Source organism: Prionailurus bengalensis, chromosome A2, assembly GCF_016509475.1.
Source record: "Prionailurus bengalensis isolate Pbe53 chromosome A2, Fcat_Pben_1.1_paternal_pri, whole genome shotgun sequence".
Lineage (NCBI taxonomy): Eukaryota > Metazoa > Chordata > Mammalia > Carnivora > Felidae > Prionailurus > Prionailurus bengalensis.
In genome coordinates this window covers 2,762,969-2,775,716 of record NC_057348.1, presented here as the reverse complement: position 1 = coordinate 2,775,716, position 12,748 = coordinate 2,762,969, and the positions used below count along the sequence as shown (strand labels likewise).

The window sequence follows — 12,748 nt, the reverse complement described above, 5'->3', positions numbered from 1 at the left end:
GAGACATAGAGTGAGCAGGGAAGAGGCAGAGAGAGAATCCCAAACAGGCTCCAGGCTGTCGGCACAGAGCCCAACTCGGGGCTCAAATTCACCAACCGTGAGATCGTGACCTGAGCTGAAGTCAAGAGTGGGGCGCTTAACCAGCTGAGCCACGCAGGCGCCCCGGGAAACTTTGGAGGTGTCAGACCAGGGTTTCCGTGGAGGCTCTTGAGCGGGGGCAAGGAGGGTGGGCCAGCGTGTGTCAGGCAGCCACAAGCCTATCCTGGGGCAGGGGTGTCCCGCGGGGGTGGGTGCTGAGAAGAGGACCCTTCCCCCACCCCATAGACTAGGGGGTGTCCAGGAAGGCTGCCTGGAGGAGGCAACGTTCTCCCCAGCCCAGGTGTGCAGGGATCTAGTTAGAGCCACAGTGCAGGCCACTGATTCCAGCAGAGAGGATCCGGGCTCAGCCTGGGCCATGAGAGAGGAAGGCCGTACTCTGGGGGTGCTGCCATATGCCCCCCACCGAGGGCCAAGCGCCACGGCCTTTTCACTTCCTCTCTAAGAGTAGCAGCGGTAGGAGCCACCAGCAGGCGGGGAGGGGAACAGAGGGCGCCGAAGAGGGAGGTGGCCTCTGGCTGAGGCGTCTCAGTGCCTCTGGACCAGGGCCCTCCCACCCACTTGGTGCCAGGAGCACACCCAGTCCCCAGACATGGCCCAGTGTCCCCTGGGGACGGGACCGCCCCACTAGAGGACCACTTTGGTTCACTCGTTTTCTCTGCAGGTTCATCAAGAAGCTGGAACACACCTGGAAGGCTCTTGTCCACGACGGGGTGAGCATTGTGCCTTCACGCGTCAGTCCACAGACGTGCTGGTCTCCCGGGGCCAGGCACAGGTGCTCCAGAGCCGAGAAACACGGGCCTCCCTTCCCGGAGCCAGTGTCCCGTGGGGGTGGCCGTGTGCCCCGGCAGTCACAGGCCAAGGGGTCCGGGTCAAGACGGGAGAGGGCAGGCAGCTAGCTGTAGGCCGTCCGGCAGTGGGGTCTGAGCCACTGGTGAGGGGCACGGAAGGGCTTCTTGGAGGAGAGGACGCCCAAGCTGAGCTGGGAGGATTCCCAAAGACCGCCCGACCGGGAGAGTCAGGGGCCAGCTAGGCAAAGAGCAGTCTGGAAACGCGCAAGACGGAGGGGGCTCGGGCACTGGCCACACCCACGGGGCAGGCCAGCCGTTGGGGACCAAACGGTGCACCTGCGCCAGCAGCCCTAGCACCCCGGTCCGGCTGGGCTGACGAGCTGGCTGGGGCCTCGATGCATGCCCGTCCTCCCGTGGCTCCCTTCAGACCGATTCTTACTGAAACGCTAAGGGCTGTCTGCGTGCGTGCGGTCTGTAAAATCCAGAACCCCAGCCGGCCCCCAACACCCCTCAGAGAGTGTTTGGACGGTCCAGATGGGAGCTTCCAGAAGGTGCACCAAGAAGGGCCAGGGGGCAGGAACCCTCTCACGGCGTCACAAAGCCATGGCAGCCGGAGGCACTGTAAGCCCTACCGAGGCTGCTCGGGTTCGGGGGCCCAAACGGTGGTCAGCGTAGCCATACAGGCGTGAACGGTCTGGGGCAGGTGGGGTGGCCCCTGGAGTCCAGGGCCGGCTGCTTCTGCCTGGCGCTGCACACTCCTGGGTGTGGCCCACGCGGCTGGCCCCCCACAGGGCACTCCAGGCAGAGGAGAGCACGGAAGCTGTCACTGCCTCGTCTCCCCCACCACCTGCCAGAACGCGGTCCTGCGGTCACGCCTCGCTGCAGCGAGGATGGGACGTGTCGCTTTCACCCTGGAGGCCGCGAGTCCCCTGTGGGTTCTGTTACGTTACAGCAGGAGGAGGACCCGGGCCCTGTCCGGGGGCACCTGTGGTCGTCACCCCCGGGGGGGGGGGGGGTGGGACCGAGGGACACCCGCGGCCGCCTGTCCCCACCTCAGGCGTGGCTGTGCGCCACCAACCGTCCCTTACAAAACGGGCGTCCAGCCGTCCTTTGTTGAGGCTCGCTCTCAGAGAATTGCTCTGGTTTCCGTGTTTCGACGTTCATTCGTCTACCTCTTTGAGTAGCTGTCGCTTCCCATGGTTCAAAGGATTAGAAATACAGACGGGTTTATGATGGCGGAGTCTCCCTCCCACCCTGCCCTCTGCCACCGTCACCTGACCCCCGGGTCCGTCCAGGAAGCCCCGTGCTGGGGATCCAGCCCCCTCCCCACATGGGCGGCTTTGCCCCGCCGCCCGCCTGCGCCCTGGGCTGTCCCGCGGGACCCGGGGAGCTCCTGGTGGGACCACGGCACTCACGCCCTTCTGCCCTCGGGCCCTTGTTTCGCTTCCCAGGACACCGTCTCTGTCCACCGGCCCAGCTTCTATGCAGAGCGCTTCTTCAAGTTCATGAGCAACACGGTCTTCCGGAAGAACTCCTGTGAGCCTCCCAGGCACTTTGGGCAGGAGGGCCCCCGGGGTGCAGAGACGGGAGGCAGGGCGGCCAAGAGCCGAGCGAGCCCACAGGGTCACCTCCCACTACTCGGCCATCCTTGGGCCTCGGTCAGGGACTCGGTCCAGAGAACGGGAGGGTCAGGGCACCACGCTCACGGGGCCCAGCGCAGGGCCTGGGGCCCACCGTCTGAGCTCGAGTCCTGGCTGCACTGCCTCCTGCCGGGGTGACCTCCAGCAAGCGATGCCCCGCCCTGTGCCTCAGTTTCCCCATCTGTACACACGCAGCAGCTGGGCTTGACCCTGCACCGGTGCACATTGAGGGGGACCACTTACAGCCTCGTGCCGTCACCGAGGAAGCCACCTTGGTGGACGCGGAGGCGGCCGGTCAGCAGCCAGGACCCGGCATTGTCGAGGAGGACGCAGGACAGAGGCGGCTCTTGCCCCCTGGGTGTCTGTTGGGCCTCGAGTCCCAGATCCCGGCACACATCCCAGAAGGGGCCTTTCTCCCCGTGTGTCTGTCCGCCATCTGCCCCCCGCACCCTGTGTCCCCAGAAGGCAGCGTTCTCGTCAGCCTTGGTCGCTCTGTGTCCCCAGTGTCTAGGCTGGGGCCTGGCACACAGTAGGTGTTAAGTGCCCAGTGCCTACCTGCTCTCCCGGCCTGGGCCAGGCCTGTGTGGGCCGTGACCCAGCTTGGTCACCTGGAGCCGGCTCGTCGAGCCAACACAACGCCACGTTCAGTGACATCTAGCGGGGAGCTTGAAATTGACGGCAGTGGGATTGTCTCCTGAGAGTGGGTTGTTCATCGGCGTCCACGTGCCATGCCTTGGAACCTCTCCTGGGGCGTCATTCTCACTGTGGTCTGGGGGGCTCACCAGCCTCCAGGTACCGGAGGGCTGTTCACAAGGCGAATTGAGCACGTACTGTGTGCTGGGGTTTGTGCCGGCCGTCCCGGGGCCAGAGCTCGCAGCAGGGACGGGGAGGACACTGTGACGGGGGCCGGTGGGCTGGGCCCGGTGCCGAGGGTGTTGCGGGGTTCACCCACCTTGTCCGACCCTGTTGTTACAGGCGAGGATGCTGGGGCCCGGAAGGGCTGAGCCGCATTCCACAGGCCGCTGGTCCCAGGTTGGACCAGGCCCTTGGTGCTGAGCCCTGCACGCCCCAAGGCCTTCTCTTTCCTGTCTGAAAGTGGAGGCCACAGCCAGGGCGGGCTGCGACAAGGGGGCCTCCTGGTGCCTCCCGAGGCAGAGCCGGGTAGAAAGCAGGGCAGGGTTTTCTCCACAAAGACAGCGGCTCGTCGCCCAGGCTTGAGGGCCGGGCTGGAGGCCGGGCAGCGGGGGCCATGTGTGCAGGCAGCGGGCCTCGCGGGGGTGGCGAGCAGGCTTCCGCGCACAGGAGGGATGGGGGCTGGGGGCCCCTGCCTCAGGGTTGCTGGGGGCTCCCAGGCGGCCCCTGAGCGCCAGTGTGCCTCTCTCCACAGCCCTGAAGTCCTCCCCGTCCAAGAAGGGCCGTGGTGCGTCATTGGCTGTCAAGCCCCTGGGGCCCACGGCCGCCTTCTCGGCCAGCCAGATCCCCAGCGAGCGGGAAGATGCCCAGTATGACCTTCGGGGGGCCCGCAGCTACCCCACGCTGGAGGACGAAGGTGACCGGGCAGGCTGGGGAGCGGGCGCCTCGGTGACAGGAGAGATCAGGGGGCTGCTGGGGAAAGACGACGTCCCTGGGGGGGCCGAGAGGGGAGGGGACGCAGGGAGCACCCCAGTGTGAGAAAAGGTTCCCTGAAGCTGGTACTTGGATGGGAAGGGCCTGGGTCACAGTCACCCCGCCCCCATCCCAGTCTGAGATCTACAGCCCTCTGGGGAGTGCTGCGGAGGGAGAGGTGACCCACCCCATCACCAGGTGTGCAGACACCCAGAGGGATGAAGCACTTGATGGGGTTGGGCATGGTGTTTTGGAAGGTCCCTCCCAGTTTCCAGGGTTAAGGAGTCAAAGATGCCAGACAGGGAGGGTCTGGGGGAATAGCATCAAGGGAGAGACTGCATGTGCAAAGGGCCTGGGGCAGTAGTAGGCCTAGCGCGTTGGAGGAACAGTGAGAGGCCTGTGCGGTCGCAGCGGAGTGAGCAAGGAGGTGGGCAGGTGGAGCAGGACCTGTGGGCCTCCAGGACGGGTGGGCTGCTGGAAGCTGTTGTGCCAGGGGTAAATTGGAATGCATTTGCCCTCTTAAAGCTGGCCAGCAGGACGTAGTGTTGGGTGGCCGGTGGGGGTGGGGCATGGGTGCAGAAGGTGAGCCGAGCCACAGGTGGAGCCAGAGGCCCGGAAGGTTTGCCCTGGGGGCCCGGCTCCTGCAGGCGCCCACAGCCTCCTCCCCACAGGCCGGCCCGACCTCCTGCCCTGCACGCCGCCATCCTTTGAGGAGGCCACCACCGCCTCCATCGCCACAACCCTGTCTTCCACGTCCCTCTCCATCCCAGAGCGATCTCCCTCGGAGACCTCAGAGCAGCCACGGTACCGGTGAGGGGCCGGGGGCGTCTCCCTCCGCGAGGCGGGGGCGTGGCCACATCCCCTGTACCGGGTGGGGCGGGCTGCCTCCGCCACCGGTTCCACCTGCTTGCGTCTCTCCGTAGGCGGCGCACACAGTCTTCCGGACAGGATGGCCGGTGAGATGAGACCCCAGCTTCTCCCCACCTGGCCCCACGGTCTCCCCGCAAGGCCTCTCCTCTCTCCTCCCCTCCCCCTCGCACCCCGTCTGCCTTCCCGCCCAGAGCCCCGCCTCTCTGACCACTTGCCTGGGCGCGGATTTACGTTAGGGCCTAGAAGTGCACAGAATCGTGAGTCACTTTGTAATTCTTCCCACCCTCCCACTCCCTTCCCTGCACCTGTTTGTTGATCTTTTAATTTTATTAGTTTTTATTCTAAGGGGTACAAAAGAGAATGTAGTGAATGCCCCCCCCCATGCCCGTTCCCTTCCATGGGGGCCACCCCTGGATGGGTCTTTTGGTTTTTTGTCTCTTTCTGGAACTACATTATGAGCTTATGAGAAAACGTACACACGGCCTGTTTCTGCCTTCGTCTTGACACAAGCAGAGGCCTGTGCCACCGCAGGCCCCTTGCTGTGCACACTTACAGGTCAAGGCCGGCTGTGAGCACGTGGAGCCCCCGCTGCTTCTCTTCCACGTCACAGGGCTTCGCCTGCCCACCCCACCCACCCCGCACTTGGGTGGTTCCTCTTGCTGGATCTTACAACGACCTGTAGGGCTTGCCTTCCTTAGTTTGGGGGTTAAATATTCCTGCCAGTTGGAGAGAAAGTTACGGCATAAAGCACTTTCGGTGGAAAGCGTTTCCCTCTGTCCAGCTGCCCCCTCCAGCCTCCACAACCTTTTTGCTCTCTGGTGTTGCTCTGTGGAGACATTGTCCATTCCTGGCGGCCCGAATGTTCTGACGCGTCTACATCAGGGGCCTGGATCGTTGAACCCCGCGGAACCACCCCACCTCCAGGCCAGGGCCCAGCTACCCCCAGGAGGGTGGGCAGGATCCGGGCCACCATTCACACATTATTCCCCTGCTGGTACTGGGGTCACTGTCAGTCCCTGCCCCCTTGCAGACCGCAGGGGTGAGCTGGGCCAGCTCAGGGCGCTGGTCAGGTGGCACCCAGAGGGAGCACCCCACGGAGGCTCCCAGCTTCCCACCAGGACTGGAGATCCACCGGCCTGGAGCTTGCCTGGTGCACCCCCACCCCCGGGGGGCAGAGTTCCGGTGAGGAGAGAGAGCGTGAGGTGCAGCTTCCCACTGCCTCCAGGTCCCAAGAGGAGACACACGTGGAGGAGGACCTGCAGCAGGTCACGGTGCAGGTGGAGTCCGCGTGCAGCGTGGAGATCGTGGTCCCCAAGGAGGAAGACGCGGGGTGAGTCACCAGCCAGCGGGCCGGCAGCCGTCCCGTTGCCCGACTCTGCGCTTGGCTTCTGCTCTGATCCCATTGGCTGAGCGTGGCCACGTGGCCAGCTGGCCCCCGAGGCAGGCTGGGTAATGGGGTCCGCGTTCTGGGGCCGGGAATGGGGCCCTGGAAGGGGCGGTGCGGGCAGCGGGAAGTGGGCGATCCGCGCAGGGGCTCCTCCGGCGCCTCGGGTCTCCGGCAGAGCCGCCGGCTGTGCGCCAGTCCTGGGATTCTTCCTCAGCCCCTGGGGTCCCCAGCCTGGAGCCCCGAGGTGGCAGGAGTGGGGCCCCGGCTCCCCAGGGAGCCTTCTGGGCTCAGCCCGCTTCCCCCGTCGTGTCGTGTGCCCGATTCACGGACTCCTCCTGGTTTGTTTCCGTGCGCTTTCCTGCCTCTCCGGCGCAGACGGGGGTTCAGGCTCCCGTGTGTCTCAGACAAGGAGGCGCTCCCGGCCGCGCGTGGGCCACCCGGCGCCAATGCCGCCGTCCGTGGGCTCAGCGAGAAGCGGCTCGTCTATACTGGCCTGCCGAAGCGTGTCATTTCGCTTCTCACGTCCTCTCTGACCCGAGGCAGTGGCTCTTGGCCCCCAGAGGACATGGGGCTGGTGTCTGGGGACACCTGTGGCCAGAATCGTGCCCTGCCCCGCACGCCCCCAGAGAACCATCCGCCCCCACGTCCATGGAGACCCTGCTGCAAGGTTTATTTAGGAGTGTCTCCCAACTTTGGAGTATTTGAAGACTGTTTTCTTTACATTTTCAGTACCTAGTCTTAGCTTTAAGTTGAAGGAAGCAGCCTAGAAAATCCACGTATGTTTTAAGAACATTTAGCCTTTCTGCTCCAATACAGATTTTGTTTTTTATTTTTATTTTTATTTTTATTTTTTTTGGAGGGGGGGGACAGAGAGAGAGAGAGCATGAACGGGCGAGGGTCAGAGAGAGAGGGAGACACAGAATCGGAAACAGGCTCCAGGCTCCGAGCCGTCAGCCCAGAGCCCGACGCAGGGCTCGAACTCCCGGACCGCGAGATCGTGACCTGGCTGAAGTCGGCCGCTTAACCGACTGCGCCACCCAGGCGCCCCCAGATTTTGTTTTTTAAATGTTTGTTTATTTTGAGGGAGAGGGAGAGAGAATGCAAGCGGGGGAAGGGCAGAGAGAGAGGGGGACAGAGGATCCGAAATGGGCTCTGCGCTGAGAGCAGAGACTCCGATGTGGGGTTGGAACTCACGAACTGTGAGATCATGACCTGAGCCGAAGTCGGATGCTCAACTGACTGAGCCAGCCAGGGGCCCCACAGAGTTCATTGTTTAAGGTCAGTGGACGTGTGTGAACAACGTGTGTTCTCTGTGAAGGGATGGAAAGTTCTGAGCCCGCTCTGTCTGATGTATCGATTGATGGCATTCAGTTGTGTCACATCCTCGTTTCTCCTCTTTGGTGTGTTTGGTCCTACAATCGGCATCGTGATCGAATTTTTCTCGCTTCTGTCACGATTTCCGCTTTATGTGCTTTTTAAAATTTCCATTGCGTTTCGAGAGACCTTACTTCACTCTCACAGACACACATTCCCAGGCTGCACTTTGCCATGCAGAGTTTATTTGGAGGGGCGCCTGGGTGGCTCATTCAGTTGAGCAGCTGGCTCTTGATCTCAGCCCAAGCCGTGATCTCATGGTTCGTGAGATCAAGCCCCACATCGGGCTCTGCTCGGATGGCTTGGAGCCTGCCTGGGATTCTCTGCCCCTCCCCCCTCTCACGTTTGATGTCGCGCTATTTCTTTCTCTCTCAAAATAAACATTAAAAAACAATAAACAGTAAAAAAAAAAATAGAATTTATTTGACACGCACAGACCCGTGTGTGCACACACAGCGGTTTCTGCTACCCGTGGCTTTTTTGCCCTTAACTGAATTCTTAACAGTATAACGCGTCTTTCGGTCTTTGCCCCTAAAACAGCCCATCCCTCCAAGGGTAGAGGTGCTCCCCCATCTCAGAGCCTGTCATTCTGCTCAGGAGCTGGAATCCATCCCCGGTCACTCGGCTTAGGACACGCCTCACTTTCCATCTGGAGCCTCAGTTACCTGTCTGTAACTCAGGAGGGTGGCAGTCCCCTCCCCAGTGGAGGGTCGCTGGGTGAATTCAGGCAAGGTTCCTGAAAGGGCCTGGCCCAGAGGAAGTGCTCGGTGAAGATGAGAAAGAGGTTCTGACCCGACATGGTGGGTGCCGGCGTCCCTCCTCCACAGATGGGGAAACTGAGGCTCGGACGGGAAAGGACCCTCAGGGTCGCACGGGGAGTGATGGTGGCCCCGGGACCTGCCCGCCCACTGGTGTGTGCTCACCCGTTCGCGGGAGGGCCGATTATCTCCTGGGCCTCAGCAGTGATGGGGAGGTTCTGTTTTATTTGGCCTCCTGAGTCTTTCGCGTCTGTGCTGCCCCACTGATGAGAGGGGAGGGGGCAGGCAGGACCCTGCGGCGGGGGCTGGGGCAGGTGGGTGCCGTCCAGAGCCCTGCCCCCAGGACTTCCGTGTCCCTGTGTCCCCAGGGTGGAGGCTTCCCCAGCCTGCGCCTCTGCTGCTGCCGAAGCAGAAACGGCCAGCCAGGCCTCGGAGCCCGCCAGCCAGGCCTCGGATGAGGAGGACACGCCCGCCACTGACATCTACTTTGTAAGTCCCCTGCAGCTCCCGACGTCGCCAGGCCCTCGACCAGACGCACTCACGCGCTCACAAGGCACTCCTGTGGACACAGACGTGCACTCGTGGGTCAACGCTCCCCTCCGCACGCTCTCGCACTCCCAGTGTGCCTTCGCACGCATTTACACCCACACGCTCACGTGCTGTGGGAACGCCCTGCCCCGCGCCCTCCAGGCCGGGCCACCCCAAGTCAGGGGAACTGCCCTGTCCTCGAGCTCCGAGCCCCACAGGGCCCCGTAGGTCCCGGGCAGCCCCGGGGCTGGCTGCTAAGGGCTGCAGGCTGCGTGGCCCTTCTCCTGCTGGGAGGGGGGTGGGGGGTACGGCCAGGTGGGTTCTGTTCTCGGGGAGGTAAGGGGACTGTGGCGAGGGGCAGGTGGGACAGGTGTGCTTCATGCTGCCAACCTCGTGGCCGAGGACTCACGGCTGCTCCTGGAGGAGGTGGGGTCTGTCGCAGCAGGAAGGGGCCTGGACCCGGGGACCCGGGGACCCGGGACCTCTCTTCCAGAGCTGGGGGTCGCCTCCCGCCCTGCATCTCCCACAGGTAGACAGGTTAGCTGGGCCGGGAGCCTGGGTGAGATGGGTGCCGGGTGGCCAAGTGGCCTCGTGCAGTGGAGGGGCCTGCCTGTCTCCCTCCCGGACCTTTGATCTCGTCTCTCCCCCCCCCCCCCCCCGCCCCGGGTCCCGTGAGCTGGGGGCCTGCCGCACCGCTGTCTCCTAGCTAACACCACACTGCTGTCTGTCTTGGGGCCTCTGTCTGGCCTGGAGTCGTAACAGGTGCACTGTGTGTGCGTCCCCACACCCGCCGTCATCTCCCCGTCCCCGGGGGGCTTGGTTTGTGTCCCATTCTGCGGATCAGTGTGCGAGGAGGCCCCGGGGCCGTGTTCGATGTGCGTGTCTGGGTCCTGTCACCTGAGTGGGTGGCCAGGCCCTGCAGGCAGCAGAGAAGGTAGCGGGCCAGAGCGGGACCCCGCCACCCCCAGACTCACCTCCCGCTTGGCCGTCGGCTTACCCGCCCCTGCCCCGCGCCCTCCCCTCCTGACCTCCCCGCCGGATTCCGCTGCCTCATCCTGTCCTCTGTCTGCTTCTTCCCCCCCGCTCGCCCGGCCCGCCCAGTTCACCGATGGGAGGTACTGGATTTACTCTCCCCGGCATCGCCGACTGCGGGCCGTGACGCTGAGCTCCTCAGGGACTGTAAGTGACCACGGCAGGCCTCCAGGGAGCCCAGCCCCCGACCCACCACCCTGGGCAGCAGGGAGCCACAGGTCCCGGCTGTCCCGTGGCCTCTGAGAAGGGACTTGGGGAAGAAAGCACCTTGACCGAGACCAGCCACGTGTCCCCTGGTGATGTCACCGCTGGGCCTGTAGGCACACACGGCCGGGGATAAGGGGACGTGGCCGTGGCGGCGGGGTCTGCATCTGACCCCAGCCCCTGGCGGCCTCTGCCCCTCCCCCCAGCCCGCCCAAGTCAGGGACAGGTCAGAGGACACTTGTCCCATAGTCAGACCTCGCTGCCGATGGCTCCCCGAGGGGCGTCTGCCCTGTGGAAGCAGGTGGTCACATGGGTCAGCAAAGGGACTGCAAAGCCAGGCTCTTAGCCGCAGGGGGGGGGTGGTCTTTCCATACTCCTCCCACAGTGGAGGGACCAAGGTCTCGGCTCCCCAGGAAGCCCACGAGGGCCCACGGTTTACATAAAATCTGGGTCCAGGCTCCCAGGCAGCCCCTGTGTCTCGGGGACCCTCCTCTACGTAATGGGTTTGGGACGCTATGTGCACCTCATGCGGCAGTGCCAGCATCGGTGCCTGATAATTGGCATCATGAGCAGTAAATGAGGGCCCAGAGAGGCCAGGTAACCTGCCCGGAGCCACACAGCGCTCCAAGCAGGCAGAACAGGTTGAGTACCTGAAGTAAGTTTCTGTTCTCAAGACGAGGCCCCTCAGAGGCTCACACCCCCCAGCCCCAAATGCCTCTGAGCATCCCTGGTCGCCGGCACTGAGCTAACCCGAGAGGTGGAAACCGCTTCCCCAGGCCTTCCTGCCGTGCTGTGTCCTCGTGAGTCAGGGATGCAACACCCCTAGGATGATCTAAGAGCAGGCCCCGGAGGGCCCCCAGGGGAGTGCTTTGCAAAGGCTGCCTGGAGAGGGGTTGACCCTGACCTAGAATCACCGGGGTGTGGGGAGGTGGGAGAGGGAAGGCTGGGCTCCGTGGGGGGCACAGCGGAAGCCAGTGGGGGGCACCGGGGAGGAGAGGGAAGAGCGAGAGGGCTAGATGGGTGGGTCAGGCCCGAGGGCCTGCAGAACCTGGGACCGTGTGTCCTTGGCCCCACCTTAGTGGGGTCACCACGGGGTTCTGCGTCCTGCTGCCCACCATCGCTTCCGCGGGCAGGCCCTTTGCAGAGTGCAGGCACAGACCCTCTTGTCCCACGTTCTTGCCCTACAGGGGCAGCTACCCTCAGGTCGTCTATCTGTGGCGGCTCCTCCTCCCCGCCCCCACCCCCACCCCCACCCGCCGCGCGGGGACTCCCGGGCAGGCAGCGGCTTTTGTTGTGCTGTGACCAGCAAGCAGCCGCAGGGCCTGTGCGCCCCTGCACGAGTCCATCCGCCAGCGGACAGCCCTCAGGGGGCGTGTAGCCCTGGGCCAGGGGCCCCTGGGCAGGGTGCTGGGGCAAGAATGAGCTGGCCGAGGTGCCCCGAGGCGGGCCGTGCCTCGTGTGGGTACCGGGGAGTTCTGGCCTGTGGGGGCAGGTCCCGCGGCAAGAGCTTGGAGGAGGGGCAGGGTGGGGTGGGCAGAGGCGGGGGCCCCAAGGTGGGGCGGGAGGGCCTGGGCTCACCCAGAGAGCGTAGAGGCCGCACGCTGGTGCTTGTCCTTCACGAGGCCCTGAAGAAGCCACCCCTTGTAGAGGCGAGGCTGGTGGTCGGGGTCGGACGCAGGAGGGGCAGGTCTGGGGGCGTTTTGGGTTGTGGCCCCCGTGGGTTTGGGGGCCGTGGACGCCCAGGGGGGCGTGGCCAGGGCAGGTGCGTGCTCAGGCCCACTGCTCCCAGCAGAGGCGGGGCAAGGGGGTAGGTCTACAGGCACTGAAGAATGGGGGGGGGGGGGCAGGAGAGAAGAGAAAGAAAAAGGAGAAGGGGGCTGGGGGTGGGGAGGATTCTTGTGGTGGGAGCAGACCCAGGACGGACACGTGTGGGTGGGTGCTGAGGGCACACGTGCCCTCCCCGCCAGTCCGACCCAGAATGGCGACCCCCTTCCCCGTCACAGCCGGAAGAGCGCACCCCCTGGCTGGGCCTGTGTTGCTTGCTGTCTGGGTGGCCCGCGCCTGGGTGTCTCCCGGCTATCTGTGCGTTTGGGGCACGAGGAAACAGCCTCCACCCTGTGTCCCCGACTGCCCACATCACCCGGGACCCCCAGCGGAGGGTCCCCAGGGCCCTGCCCCAGCTGGCGGCCCCACTGGCCGCACAGCAGGCAGGACTGAGGCCGGAGCGCCGCCCGCGGGGCTAGGACCGAGGCGAGGGTGCCGGGGGGGAGGGCCGAGCGGGAGGGGAGGGGACAGCAAACAGGCCACGCCCCCACGCCCCTCCCTTCCCCTCCGCTGCTCCGGGCCCTGCCTGCACCCCCCGCCCCTGCACCGCGCCGCTCCCCGCCGCCCACCCCGCACTGCCGCCGCTCGGCCCCGCCGGCCCGAGGGGGCCGTCCAGGTGGGGCTGGGGCCTGTCGGGGA

At 64.8% G+C, this 12,748-nt stretch overlaps 1 protein-coding gene across 15 annotated transcripts in view; it reads left to right on the top strand.

The window, feature by feature from the left end:
* Window positions 1-12,748, top strand: part of PIP5K1C (phosphatidylinositol-4-phosphate 5-kinase type 1 gamma) — a 50,103-nt gene that overhangs the window by 34,024 nt on the left and 3,331 nt on the right. For 3 of the 15 annotated variants that reach the window (XM_043586158.1, XM_043586154.1, XM_043586153.1), the window contains exons 10-16: window positions 761-809; window positions 2,339-2,423; window positions 3,915-4,076; window positions 4,804-4,942; window positions 5,056-5,088; window positions 6,228-6,332; window positions 8,890-9,010. In XM_043586158.1, the coding sequence (XP_043442093.1) occupies window positions 761-809; window positions 2,339-2,423; window positions 3,915-4,076; window positions 4,804-4,942; window positions 5,056-5,088; window positions 6,228-6,332; window positions 8,890-9,010 (694 nt within the window). Of the gene's footprint in view, window positions 1-760; window positions 810-2,338; window positions 2,424-3,914; window positions 4,077-4,779; window positions 4,943-5,055; window positions 5,089-6,227; window positions 6,333-8,889; window positions 9,011-10,150; window positions 10,229-12,288; window positions 12,566-12,748 lie in introns of those variants that run through there. The other 12 variants (XM_043586152.1, XM_043586148.1, XM_043586157.1 and 9 more) reach the window with 7 other exon arrangements.